Below are 13,776 nucleotides of genomic sequence, written 5' to 3' on the forward strand. Positions count from 1 at the left end.
GGCATGTTTTCCAATGCTTTAATCATTCTTGTGGCTCCTCTCTGAATCCTTTCCAATTTTTCAACACCCTTCCTGAATTGCAGGCACCAGAACTAGCCACAGTATTCAAGTAGCTGTCACAGAACTAGTATAACCTTTCTACTCCTCCTCGACATTCCCATGTTTATTCATCTGAGGAAGAGCTCATATTCAGCTGATTATCCACCATAACCCGGAAGTCTTATTCACTGCTTCCCAGGATAGAGTCCCCCATTCTGTGTCTATGGCCTGCATTCTTTCTTCCTAATTGTATGAGTTTATATTTGGCCATATTGAAATCCAAATTCTTTACTGACACCCAACTTACTAAATGATCCAGGTCGCTCTATAAGGGTGATCTGTCCTCTTCATTATTTACCACATCTCCAATCTCTGTGTTGTCTGCAAACTTTATCAGTGATGAGTTTGTGTTTTCTTCCAGGTGACTGATAAAATTGTTAAATAGTAATAGGGCCATAAACCAATTCCTGTAGGACCCTGCTGGATACACACCCACTTGATGATGATTCCCTGGTTACAGTTACTGTTTGAGACCCACCAGTTAGCCAGTTTTTAATCTATTTAATTTCTGCCATTTTAATTTGATATTATTTTAGGTTTTTAACCATAATGTTGGGCAGTACCAGTCAAACACCTTTCAAATTCTAAGTATAATCAGCACTATTACCTTTATCAGCCAAACTTGTCATCTCAAAAAAGGTACAAGGTTAGTCTTCCAAAAATTCATGTTGTTTTGCTTTAATGACATTACATTCCTTTAATTCTTTAGTAATCGAGTCCCATATCAGCCACTCCATTCTCTTGTCCAGGATCGATGTCATGCTGACAGGCCTATAATTACTCAGGTCACCCTGTTTACCCTTTTTAAAAATTGGCACAACATTAGCTTTCCTCCAGTCTTTTGGAACTTCCTCAGTTCTCCCAGATTTATTGAAAATCAACATTAACTACTCTTCAGCTACTCCTTAGCCAGCTCTTTTAAAACTCTTGGATGCAAGTTCGCTGGATCTGCTGATTTAAAAATGTTTAACATTTGTAGCTGCTGTTTAACATCCTCCAGATATACTAGTGAAATGGAAGTTATCATCATATGATGAGACTATTTAATTTTTTTAACATTCCAACCATGCCAATCTTCCCACCAAGTTTCAGTAATAACAAGTAGGTTGAATTTTTTCTCATTAACAAACAATTCCAATTTCATTTGTTTTTTACCCAGGCTCCTAGTGTGCAGACAATTATAGAATTTCTTCTCTTAGTGTCTCTTGGTGCCTTGAATAATTTTGTTCTCAACATCTTGATCTTTTTGTCTGAGTGCTCATTTGTTTTCTCCTTTTGTTATTAGTTTAATGCCCTCTTGACTGCTCTAGCCAGCTTGTCGCCTAGCAGACTGGTTTCCACTCAGCAGATATGGAGGCCATCCAACCTGTACAGCCCTCTCTTCCCTCTAGAAGATGGTCCAATATTTCATAAAACCAAAACCCTCCACTACTAAGCTGCCTGGCCCCAGTGTTTGTGTATTGCAGGCCTGCACAACTCGTAAAGCAGCCAGTGGTTTGCTTCCAGAACCTTCTGCCTTCCCTGGCTTCCCAGGACAAGAAGCATCTGAGACTATCACTTTCACTTTCCTTTAGCACCCTTCTGGTTTCTCTGAAGTTGTCTGATCGGTGAGGTGCCCCATGACACAGTGTTGTTAATGTCGGTACAGACCATCACCACTGGATCCTTGCCCACTGACTCCAGAAGCCCTATCCAATCTCAGAGTGACTCCTCATGTCTGGATTCCGTCCTGTTGCCTGCCTGTCCCTGGCAGAATGTTCTTTCCATTCTCTTAGCACAGAATCCCCAACAAGGATCGTCTGCCTTCCTTGCATGGGTGGAGATCTCTTTGCAGGCAGGCTTGATTGTCTTGTGGGTTGGGCAGGCATCCTCAGGTATGTCCTGTACAGGTCTCCATTCTGTTTGGTTATGTGACAAAGTTCCTCCTCTACCTTGGTGGGTCCTGTGCTTATTGGCGGATTTGCCCACCTCAGTGATCTTCCCCTCTGGTGGAACCCACAGTCTGGGTCAACTCCTCCTGTGTCTGATCAGGAGTTGCGAGGTTTGCGGGGAATCCAGGCCTGCTCTCTACTCCGGGTTCCAGCCTAGGGCCCTGCGGATTGCAGCTGTCTATAGTGCCTCCTATAACAGCTGCATGACAGCTACAACTCCCTGGGCTACTTCCCCATGGCCTCCTCCAAACACCTTCTTTATCCTCACCACAGGACCTTCCTCCTGGTGTCTGATAATGCTTGTACACCTCAATCCTCCAGTAGCACACCCTCTCACTCTCAGCTCCTTGCGCCTCTTGCTCCCAACTCCTCACACGCCTCCCTCATTGACTAACTGGGAGGCTTTTAACTGGTTCCAGCCAGCCCTTTATTGGCTTCAGGGTATCCCAATCAATGTAGCTATCTCTACTGCCTTCTAGAAAGATCTTAATTGGCCCCAGGTGCCTTGATTAACCTGGAGCAACTGCCATTTGGTTACCACGGTACTAGGGATTTGTTTAGCCTGGGGCTAACATACCTGTTCCTCAGTACTTTACTGAAGCCATCTGGCCTTGCTCCATCATAGTTAACTAGATATTGCAGTTTCCACACTGAGAACATGACAACAATGGGTTACTTCTAGCTGTGCGGAGTTCCTTCTGGTCCTCTTCTCTCTGGTGTTCACGGTTTGCCCATCCTCAAATGCCTCCAGCTGTGGAGAATGTCACCTGGTCCTCCTTCCTCAGTGATTACCTAACTGCCATGCCTCCTTCTCTGGCCTCCTCCTCTCCCTGGTTCTGTGGTGGCCAGTTCCAGTCTTGAATCTGGGGTGCTGGTGCTTCCTGAATTTGGTTGTCCAAGAACATCTCAGCATCTCTGTATCTGTACTTGTCCTGACAAACCACTAATCTTTCTTCTAGCATAGCCACCAACTTGCACTTCATCCAGAGAAAGTCTGATGTGACCTTCAGGAAAGAAAATGTGGCACATCTGTTGCAGGTCACAGCTACTGTTCCATTGCTGGCCATGTAAAACTGTACCTAGAAGAAACCTCTCACATTCCCTTCAAAAGTCCCCTGTTTGCCTCTCTTGTTCATCTTAAAAAACACTAGTGTAAAAAAATAATAAAATTTGCAGCAGTTTTATTTGCTTTCTGGGTTTTCAGCATTGAGGCAGGGCCCCTCCCTCCCACCACCTGGGGCTAAGCTGCCTGGCCCCAGTGTTTGTGTATTGCAGGCCTGCACAACTCGTAAAGCAGCAAGGGCCACATTACTCCAGAGAAAACAGCTGAGGGACGAAATCCTCGGGCCCTGTGGAAACACCTCTCCTCTCACCCCAGGACCTCCCGGCCTGGTGGAAACACCCTGCCCCAGCACCACCCAGCCAAGCAGAAACAAACCCTCCTTCCCCAGCGCTGCCCCACCAAAACAGCTGTGGGCCAAAAAGGAAGGTTGGGGGTGGCGATGTGATACTTGATTTTAAATCAGCCAGGGGCTCCCAGCTGAAGAGGTGACTGGGAGCCCTCAGGGTCAAATTAAAGGGCCCAGGACTCTGGCGGCTGGGGGGAACCTGGAGCTTTGCAGGGCTGGGGCAGGGATTTAAAGGGCCCAGAGCTCCTGCTGCTGAGAGGCCCCTTTAATCCTCAGCCACGGCCGGGAATCTCTGCGGGCAGCCCAGAGGCCTTTGAATCCTGGCCGCAGCTGAGATTTAAAGGGCTCAGGGCTCCCCGCTGCTGCCGGCAGCCCAGAGCCTTTTGAATTCCGGCCGCGGCTGGGATTTAAAGGGCTCTGGGCTCCCCGCCGCTGCAGGCAGTGCAGAGCCTTTCAGTTCCCGGCCGCGGTCCGCACAGTGAGCCTTCGCGGGCCGCATGCGGCCCATGGGCCTCATGTTGTGCAGGCCTGGTGTATTGCATTGCAGCCACAAAGCTCCACCTGCAACAGCACACGTGCAAAAATTAAACCTCCTTGCTGCTGCTCACAGGGGGACACCAACTACTGACCCTCCCCTACTGCTGGGAAGGGGGAGCTGCCCTTCTGGCCCTCTCCACCCTTTCCCTTACCATTACTTTGTCTCCTCTCTGCTCCAACCAATGTCTTCCTGCATGGTCTCCAGTCTCTTCCTCGCCTGCCCTGTATTCAACTGTCTTCCCCTTTGCAGTCTCCTGTTTCTCACAGCTGCAACTTCATATGCCCCTGCAGCTCCTCAGCCTCTCTGCAGGCCCCACAAATTCCCCTGAGCCTCCCTCTGACCCCCACACATTTCCATTTATCTTCATAGTTTCCTGTCCAGTCTCCTCACCACAGAGTCACAGTCGTGCCTGAGGAGAGCAGGGCTTCAGTCTCATTGTTTTCAATGTGAGTTGGTGGCCATCTTTACCAAGGGCAGCCTCACTCTTACTTCCACATGCCAAAACTGCAGGCGAATGGGGGTCATCTTCAATCAGGGCAGTTTGACTCCAGCCCCCTTCCCTCCAAAGTAATAGGGCCATGTTGAAAAAGGGAACGTGTGAGTTCTGTGCCAGGAATCATGAGATTCCTATGAGAGTATGGAAAATGTCCAAAAATTCCAACAAAATATTGTGAGACTCATGATAAAATCACCGGAATTAGTAGCTCTGGGCATCATGGTTTTGCCACAGAAACTATGTTTTTAATGACAGTTTTGAGAAATCTCCCCTTCCCCAGGGAAGTTCCTTGCTGTCTGTGGGGAAGGGGATTTTCCAGCCCTGCCCACAATTGAGCTGGTGGAATTATGGCTGGGGGAACAGGTCCTGAGTGGGGGACTCTGGCTGTTTCAGGGGCCAGTGACCTTCGAGGAGGTGGCTGTGTATTTCACCAAGGAGGAGTGGGCTCTACTGGACCCCAGTCAGAGAGCCCTCTACAGGGACATCATGCATGAGAATTATGAGACAGTGACATCTCTGGGTAAGGATTCCTGTCTCCTTGGTTATTAGAAGCTGGGGAGTCTCTGAAGATTCTGGGTTGGCTTCTGCTCAGGGTTCTTCCCTGGTCTCTTAGATTTCAGGGGGATTCCCCAGAACCCATGGGGAAGTTTCTGCCTCCTCTATGCCTCCTCTTATGGGAGAGGAGATACGGAGACACAGTAGGGTGCTAATACATCCCAATCTCCATTCCCAGCATGTCCGAGAGAGAGGATGGGTGGTATGTTCCTATCTGTGTTTTTAAATATGAGCACACTCTGCTACGCAGAAAGATGTTGTGTGTCCCTCCCTTCCCAGGACTGGCTCTGTACCAGGAAAGGGCTCTGGTCTCACCAGGGTTACAAAGGGGTAAGGGGTTGCACAACTGTGCTTTGCCAGAGTCATATAATCCCTAGTGGGTGGAAATCCCTGAATCTCCTGCAGGAAGAAATGCAGGTCTCCCAGGAACCATCTGACCATCCCAAAGGAGCTCTAGGAACATTTTTCCCTCTGTTGAATTTATACAAGAGCACCCACCCAACCCATCTCTTTGTCAGAATAACTGTAAAATTCTTGTCTTGTCTGTTTTCTTTTCCAGGAACAGGTTTTCCCATTCCCAAACCGGATGTGATCTCCCAGCTGGAACGGGGGGAAGAGCCATGGGTCCTGGATCTCCAGGGCTCTAAGGAAAGAGAAACCCTGAAAAACATCCACACAGGTGAGGAATTGGTTAAATGGATGCAGAAAACACCTGCCATTGATGTCAACAGCTGGGATTCCCACAAAGGCCCCATGAGCTACCGCAGTTCTGCCTCATCTCATCCAGGTCAGGATTGTTCCCATGAGGTGTCGTGTGATTCTTGGCTTCCTGCTCACCCTGCCTGATACCTGGCTGTAGCTCCCTTCACCCAGAGTTGTTGGATGGGACATGGAGGCAGAATTGGTTCCCTCCTCTCTTCCGGAGAAAGGTTTTGGAGGAGGGGACTTTCAGGGCCTGCTTTTTTCAATCTTCCCAGCAGTTATTATGGTTTGCTCCCCACTTTGCCCTCTCCTTTCTGAGGTTCCCTTTCATCCCAGATCAAGTTGATATTCATGTCTGAATTTTCCCTCTGTCCCAGGAGGTGATGGGATGGTGACTGAGAAGGAGGTGGACAATTCTCAGCGGGAAGGTCTTGAGCAAGTGGAACTGCATGGGATGCAATCAGGAAGAGCTGAAGGGAACAGTCCCTGCTCAGGACTCCAGGAAGCAACCTGCAAGAGTCAGCTCAGGCCAGAGAGGCAGCTAGGAAAGCACCATGGGAAGACACAAGGTAAATCCACTCACCATGGAGGAGTTTTGAAAGACCTTCCCAAAGACACGGTCCAGATAGGAATCTGCACTAAAGAAAAAACGTACGATTGTGCTGAGTGTGGGAAAAGCTTCAGTTGGAGATCACATCTTATTGTACATCAGAGAAACCACACGGGGGAGAAACCCTATAACTGCCCCGAGTGTGGGAAAAGCTTCAGTCGGCGCTCTACCCTGATTATACATCAGAGAGTCCACACGGGAGAAAAACCCTACAAGTGTCACGACTGTGGGAAGAGCTTCAAGCGCAGCTCAGAACTTCTTTCACATCGACGAACCCACACAGGAGAGAAACCCCATAATTGCCCCGACTGTGGGAAAACCTTCAGTGATGGCTCAAACCTCATTAAGCATCAGAGAATCCACACAGGACAGAAACTCTATAACTGCCCTGAGTGTGGGAAGAGCTTCAGTCGGTGCTCACACCTTATCACTCATCAGAGAATCCACACGGGAGAGCGGCCCTTCTACTGCCCTGAGTGCGGGAAGGGGTTCAGTCGCAAGGCTCATGTCATTACACACCAGAAAACCCACACTGGAGAGAGACCCTTTAGCTGTCCTGAGTGTGGGAAAAGCTTCATTCGGAGCTCAGACCTCACTATACATAAAAGAATCCACACAGGAGAGACACCTTATAAATGTTCCGTCTGTGGGAAAAGTTTCAAGCAGAGCTCAGAACTTATTTCACATCAGAGAATCCACACAGGAGAGCGCCCTTATAATTGCCCCAACTGCAAGAAAAGCTTCAGTAACAGCTCTGACCTTATTGTGCATCGGAGAATCCACACAGGAGAGAAGCCCTATAAATGCTCCGATTGTGGGAAAAGCTTCAGTCACAGCTCGGCCTTTATTAGACACAGGAAAATCCACACTGGCCTCAGGCCCTATAACTGCCCGGAGTGCAGGAAAAGTTTTGCTCAGAAATGGCACCTTATTAGACACCAGAGAATGCACAACGGAGAGACACCCTATAAATGTTCTGTCTGTGGGAAAAGCTACAAGGCAAAGGTCTCCCTCATGTCCCACCAGAAACTCCACACAGGATAGAAGGCAGCGAGAGCTCTCCCTGTGGGGCAATGAATCTGTGCTCCCCTGAAGCAAAGTGTAAACCTGCTGCAGTTGAGGACGGGCTGAGTCGGGGCAGCAGGCAGGCGGATGGTTTGGATTTCAGTGAGGGCAGCTGGTGGGGCCAGAGGACGGGGAAATGCTGGGCACTAGGGAGATTAGTCATTTCAGGCTCTAGGGGGAGCAGGCGATGGAATTAGTGGAAAGACATTTGTGCAAGTTCCATATGCGCTTTCCGATTCAGCAGGGAGGTAAAAATTCCCTGTTGCCATCCAGTCATCCTTGCAGCTTCTAAGGCCCTTGAGGACAGATGCACGGGGAGGTTCTGTAGGGCAGCACCGAGCAGTCATATGATGCTATAGTTGTAAGGCAGCCGAGAGCTACTGCTCTGAAGTAACAGGATTTCAGAGCAAGTCTCGATGTATTGAACATCCCTATAGACGGGGGGGGGGGGGGAAGAAGGGGAGAGAGATGCACTGGATATTGGAGAATCCATGGGGGGAGATTCCCCAGAGAGGTTTGATTGCCCGGTGAGAGCCAGGGACTTGGGACAGAGCACTCCTGGGTCTGGCTCCTGGCTCTGAGAGGAGAGTGTGCTCAGGTGGCTAAAGCAGGGCAAAGGAAGTGGGAGTTAGGACTTCTCAGTTCAGTAGCCAACTCTCCTTGTGTGACCCTTAACCAGTCACTTCCCCTCTCTGTGGTGCCGTTCCTCCCGTCTCGGCTCTGGAGATAGTAATAGTCGCCCACCTCCCTGGAGAGTTGTGGGCTGTCACTAATCCTTGTGTGTTCATCAAGTCTAAGGCCAGAAGGGACCATTGTGTTCCCCTAGCCTGACCTGCATGGCGCAGGCCATAGACCTTCCGTGAATTAATTCCTGTTTGAACCAGAGCAGATCTTTTTTTAAAAAACATCCAGTCTTGATTTAACAATTGCTACTGATAGAGAATCCACCACAACCTTGGTAAGTTGTTCCACCATTGAAAAGTTTGTGCCTTATTTCTAGGCTGAATTTTTCCAGCTTCAAATTGCAGCCATTGGATCTTGTTAGATCTTTGTCTGCTAGACCGAAGAGCCAATTGTCAAATATTTGTTTCCAAGATACTTAGAGACTGTGAGCAAGTCACCTCCTAATCTTCTCTTTGCTAAAGTAAGTAGATCAAGGTCCTGGAGTCTCACTATAAGGCATATTTCCCAAGGCTTTAATCATGCTTGTGGATTCTCTCTGAACCCTTTCCAGTTTATCAACAACCTGCTTGAATTGTGGACACCAGAACTCGAGACAGTATTCAAGTAGCTGTCACACCATTGCCAAATATGGACGGTAATAAAACCTCTCTACTTCTCAATATTGCCCTGTTTCGACGTCCAAGGAGCGCATTCGCCCTTTGGGCCATTGGCAGCTCACGTTCAGCTGATTATCTATCATGACGCCCAAGTCTTTTTCGGAACCACTGCTTCCCAGGATACCATCCCCCATCCCTGTAACTAAGGCCTGCATTTTTTTTTTTGTTCCTAATTATATTTATATATGGCCATACTGAAATGCATATGGTTTGCTGGCACCCCAATTTTATAGCAGTCTCCAATCTGTGTGTCACCTGCAAATTTTATCAGTGATGATTTTATGTTTTCCTCTAGGTTACTGATGAAAATGTTAACAAGGATACCACAAAAAACTGATCCCTGCAGGACTCCACTAGAAACACCCACTCAATGATTCCCAGTTTATAATTATATTTTGCGACCTGTCAGTTAATCAGTTTTAAATCCATTTAATGTATGCCAAGTTGATTTAAACCTATTTAATGTGTGCCATGTATCATTCTAGTTTTTTAATCAAAGTATCATGCAGTACCAAGTCAAATGTCTTACAGAAGTCTTAAGTATATTCAATCAGTACTATTACCTTTATCAACCAGACTTTTAATTTTATTACAAATAAATCAAGTTAGTTTGACAGGATCTGTCTTCCATAAACCCATTTAATGGGGATTCATTATATTACCCTCTTTTAATGCTTTATTAATCAAGTCCCGTATCAGCTACTCCATTAATTTCCCCAGGTTCTGTAAGGCTGGCAATCCTACTATTGCCTAAGTCATCCCATTAACCTTCCAAGCACAGCATTAAGTTTCTTCCAGTCTTTTGGAACTTCCTCAGTGTTTCAAGAGTTATTTTAAAATCAACATTAATGGTCTAGAGAGCTCCTCAGCTAACTCTTTTAAAACTCTTGGATACAAAGTACAGAACAGAAATTATTGAATACGTCTGCTTTACTCATAGACTCTAGGACTGGAAGGGACCTCGAGAGGTCATCGAGTCCAGTCCCCTGCCCTCACGGCAGGACCAAATACTTTCTAGACCATCCCTAATAGACATTTATCTAACCTACACTTAAATATCTCCAGAGATGGAGATTCCACAACTTCCCTAGGCAATCTATTCCAGTGTTTAACTACCCTGACAGTTAGGAACTTTTTCCTAATGTCCAGCCTAAATCTTCCTTACTGCAGTTTAAGCCCATTGCTGCTTCTTCTATCATTGGAGGCTAAGGTGAACAAGTTTTCTCCCTCCTCCTGATGACACCCTTTTAGATACCTGAAAACTGCTATCATGTCCCCTCTGAGTCTTCTCTTTTCCAAACTAAACAAACCCAATTCTTTCAGCCTTCCTTCATAGGTCATGTTCTCAAGACCTTTAATCATTCTTGTTGCTCTTCTCTGGACCCTCTCCAATTTTCCACGTCTTTCTTGAAATGCAGTGCCCAGAACTGGACACAATACTCCAGTTGAGGCCTAACCAGCGCAGAGTAAAGCGGAAGAATGACTTCTCGTGTCTTGTTTACAACACACCTGTTAATGCATCCCAGAATCACGTTTGCTTTTTTTGCAACAGTATCACACTGTTGACTCATATTAAGCTTGTGGTCCACTATGACCCCTAGATCTCTTTCTGCCATACTCCTTCCTAGACAGTCTCTTCTCATTTTGTATGTGTGAAACTGATTGTTCCTTCCTAAGTGGAGCACTTTGCATTTATCTTTATTGAACTTCATCCTGTTTACCTCAGATCATTTCTCCAATTTGTTCAGATCATTTTGATTTTTGACTCTGTCCTCCAAAGCAGTTGCAATCCCTCCCAGTTTGGTATCGTCCGCAAACTTAATAAGCGTACTTTCTATGCCAACATCTAAATTGTTGATGAAGATATTGAACAGAGCCGGTCCCAAAACAGACCCCTGCGGAACCCCACTTGTTATACCTTTACAGCAAGATTGAGAGCCATTAATAACTACTCTCTGAGTACGGTTATCCAGCCAGTTATGCACCCACCTTATAGTAGCCCCATCTAAATTGTACTTTCCTAGTTTATCTATAAGAATATCATGCGAGACCGTATCAAATGCCTTACTAAAGTCTAGGTATATCACATCCACCGCTTCTCCCTTATCCACAAGGCTCGTTATCCTATCAAAGAATGCTATCAGATTAGTTTGACACAATTTGTTCTTTACAAATCCATGCTCGCTATTCCCTATCACCTTACCACCTTCCAAGTGTTTGCAGATGATTTCTTTAATTACTTGCTCCATTCTCTTCCCTGGCACAGAAGTTAAACTAACTGGTCTGTACTTTCCTGGGTTGTTTTTATTTCCCTTTTTATAGATGGGCACTATATTTGCCCTTTTCCAGTCTTCTGGAATCTCCCCCGTCTCCCATGATTTCCCAAAGATAATAGCTAGAGGCTCAGATACCTCCTCTATTAGCTCCTTGAGTATTCTAGGATGCATTTCATCAGGGCCTGGTGACTTGCAGGCATCTAACTTTTCTAAGTGATTTTTTACTTACTCTTTTTTTTATTTTATCCTCTAAACCTACCCTGTTCCCATAAACATTCACTATATTAGACATTCCTTCAGACATCTCAGTGAAGACCGAAACAAAGAAGTCATTAAGCATCTCTGCCATTTCTAAGACTCCCGTTACTATTTCCCCCTCCTCACTGAGCAGTGAGCCTACCCTGTCCTTGGTCTTCCTCTTGCTTCTAATGTATTGATAAAAAGTCTTCTTGTTTCCCTTTATTCCCATAGCTAGTTTGAGCTCATTTTGTGCCTTTGCCTTTCTAATCTTGCCTCTGCGTTCCTGTGTTATTTGCCTATATTCGTCCTTTGTAATCTGACCTAGTTTCCATTCTTTATATGACGCCTTTTTATTTTGTAGGTCACGCAAGATCTCGTGGTTAAGCCAAGGTGGTCTTTTGCCACATTTTCTATCTTTCCTACCCATCGGAATAGCTTGTTTTTGGTCCCTTAATAGTGTCCCTCTGAAAAAGTGCCAACTCTCCTCAGTTATTTTTCCCCCTCAGTCTTGATTCCTATGGGACTTTACCTATCAGCTCTCTGAGCTTACCAAAATCTGCCTTCCTGAAATCCATTGTCTCTATTTCGCTGTACTCCCTTCTACCCTTCCTTAGAATTGCAAACTCTATGACTTCATGATCACTTTCACCCAAGCTTCCTTCTACTTTCAAATTCTCAACGAGTTTTTCCCTATTTGTTAAAATCAAGTCTAGAACAGCTTCCCCCCTAGTAGCTTCCCCCTTTCTGAAATAAAAAGTTGTCTGCAATGCAGTCCAGGAACTTATTGGATAGTCTGTGCCCCGCGGTGTTACTTTCCCAACATATATCTGGATAGTTGAAGTCTCCCATCGCCACCAAATCTTGGGCTTTGGATGATTTTGTTAGTTGTTTGAAAAAAGCCTCATCCACCTCTTCCACCTGATTAGATGGCCTGTAGTAGACTCCCAGCACGACATCACCTGCGTTTTTTACCCCTTTTAGCCTAACCCAGAGACTCTCAACACTTCCATCTCCTATGTCCGTCTCCACCTCAGTCCAAGTGTGTACGTTTTTAATATATAAGGCAACACCTCCTCCCTTTTTCCCCTGTCTATCCTTCCTGAGCAAACTATACCCATCCACACCAACATTCCAGTCGTGCGTATTATCCCACCAAGTTTCAGTAATGCCACCAATATCATAGTTGTATTTATTTATTAGCACTTCCAGTTCTTCCTGCTTATTACCCATACTTCTTGCATTTGTATATAGGCATCTAAGATACTGGTTTGATCTTGCCTCCCAGCTTTGCCCTGATCCTCCTTTCTCTCTGCCATTATAGCCTATGCTCCCTCCTGTTTCCGACCCATCTCCCAGGTCTTGTTTCCCACTTACCTGTGGGGTTTGCTCACCTGTCCCCGTCGAACCTAGTTTAAAGCCCTCCTTACTAGGTTAGCCAGTCTGTACGCAAATAAGGCCTTTCCCCTCCTCGAAAGGTGAACGCCATCTCTGCCTAGCATTGATTATTATTATTGATAATTCTGCTGTTTCCATCTAGTCAGGAACTAATACCATTATTAGGACTCTTAGTTCTTAATATACTTAAAAAACTTCTTTCTTGTTATCCTTAATTTTTCTGGCCTTGGAGTTCTGCTTGTGTCCTTTTGTGTCCCTTCTCAATTTTCTACAATTTCTAGCTTCTGATTTATGTTCATTATTATTAACTTCCCATTTCTTCCATTTGTTAATATACTGTTTTCTTATTTTTATAGCTGTCTTCACTTCTTGAAGCCAAGTTGTTGTTTTTTAACCAGTTGTGGAATTTTGGTAACCAGGAATAAGAATACTTTACTAGATGTCCATTTACATTTTTCTGTTTAAGTTCTTCCTTGCAGCGCATTTGTCTCATCATTGTTTTCAGCTTTGTGAAATTTGTCCTTTCAAAGCATCAAGTGTATATACAGTATTAGTTGGGACTTATGATGTTTGCATGTAACAAATGTGATTGAGTTATGATCACTTGTGCCAAACTATCACTAATTTTTAGTTCTGTGATCAATTCCTTCTTGTATGTCATGACAGGATCTAATATAGAATTCCCCTGTGTTGGATGCAAAACTTTGAGTTAGGAAGTTGTCATTTATAATATTTAGACACTCCAAGGATATTTTATTAGTGGCTGCATGAGACCTCCCACATATGTCACTCAGACTGAAGTCTCCCAATCATGTAGCTTTTTTCACTACATATTAAAAGGTAGATACTTAAGGAGTCAGTCATCCTGTTGTTCCCTACTGTGATTTGATGGTCTGTAGCAGACACCAACTAGTACCCCAGCTTGTGGTTTATCTGTTATGATCTTGATCCATAAGCATTCAAGATCATTTTCTTCCTAGTTATCAGTAACTTAGAAACAAGTCATGCTATTTTGACAGAGTGCCACTCCCCCTTCCTTTTGTCCACTTGATCTTTCCTGACTAGGTGATAACCATTGATTTTAGCATTCCATTCATGTGCATCATCCCATCAGATTTCA

At 45.4% G+C, this 13,776-nt stretch overlaps 2 protein-coding genes across 2 annotated transcripts in view; one reads left to right on the top strand and one right to left on the bottom strand.

Moving 5' to 3' along the window:
• The window catches only part of LOC127032790 (zinc finger protein 569-like), a 253,686-nt gene that overhangs the window by 182,869 nt on the left and 57,041 nt on the right, over positions 1-13,776 (bottom strand).
• The window catches only part of LOC127033157 (zinc finger protein 850-like), a 226,776-nt gene that overhangs the window by 137,188 nt on the left and 75,812 nt on the right, over positions 1-13,776 (top strand). Inside the window, exon 9 of the mRNA XM_050920961.1 lies at positions 6,372-7,287. Coding sequence (XP_050776918.1) covers positions 6,372-7,287 — 916 coding nt within the window. The remainder of the gene's footprint in view (positions 1-6,371; positions 7,288-13,776) is intronic.

Source organism: Gopherus flavomarginatus, chromosome 12, assembly GCF_025201925.1.
Source record: "Gopherus flavomarginatus isolate rGopFla2 chromosome 12, rGopFla2.mat.asm, whole genome shotgun sequence".
Classification (NCBI taxonomy): Eukaryota; Metazoa; Chordata; order Testudines; family Testudinidae; genus Gopherus; species Gopherus flavomarginatus.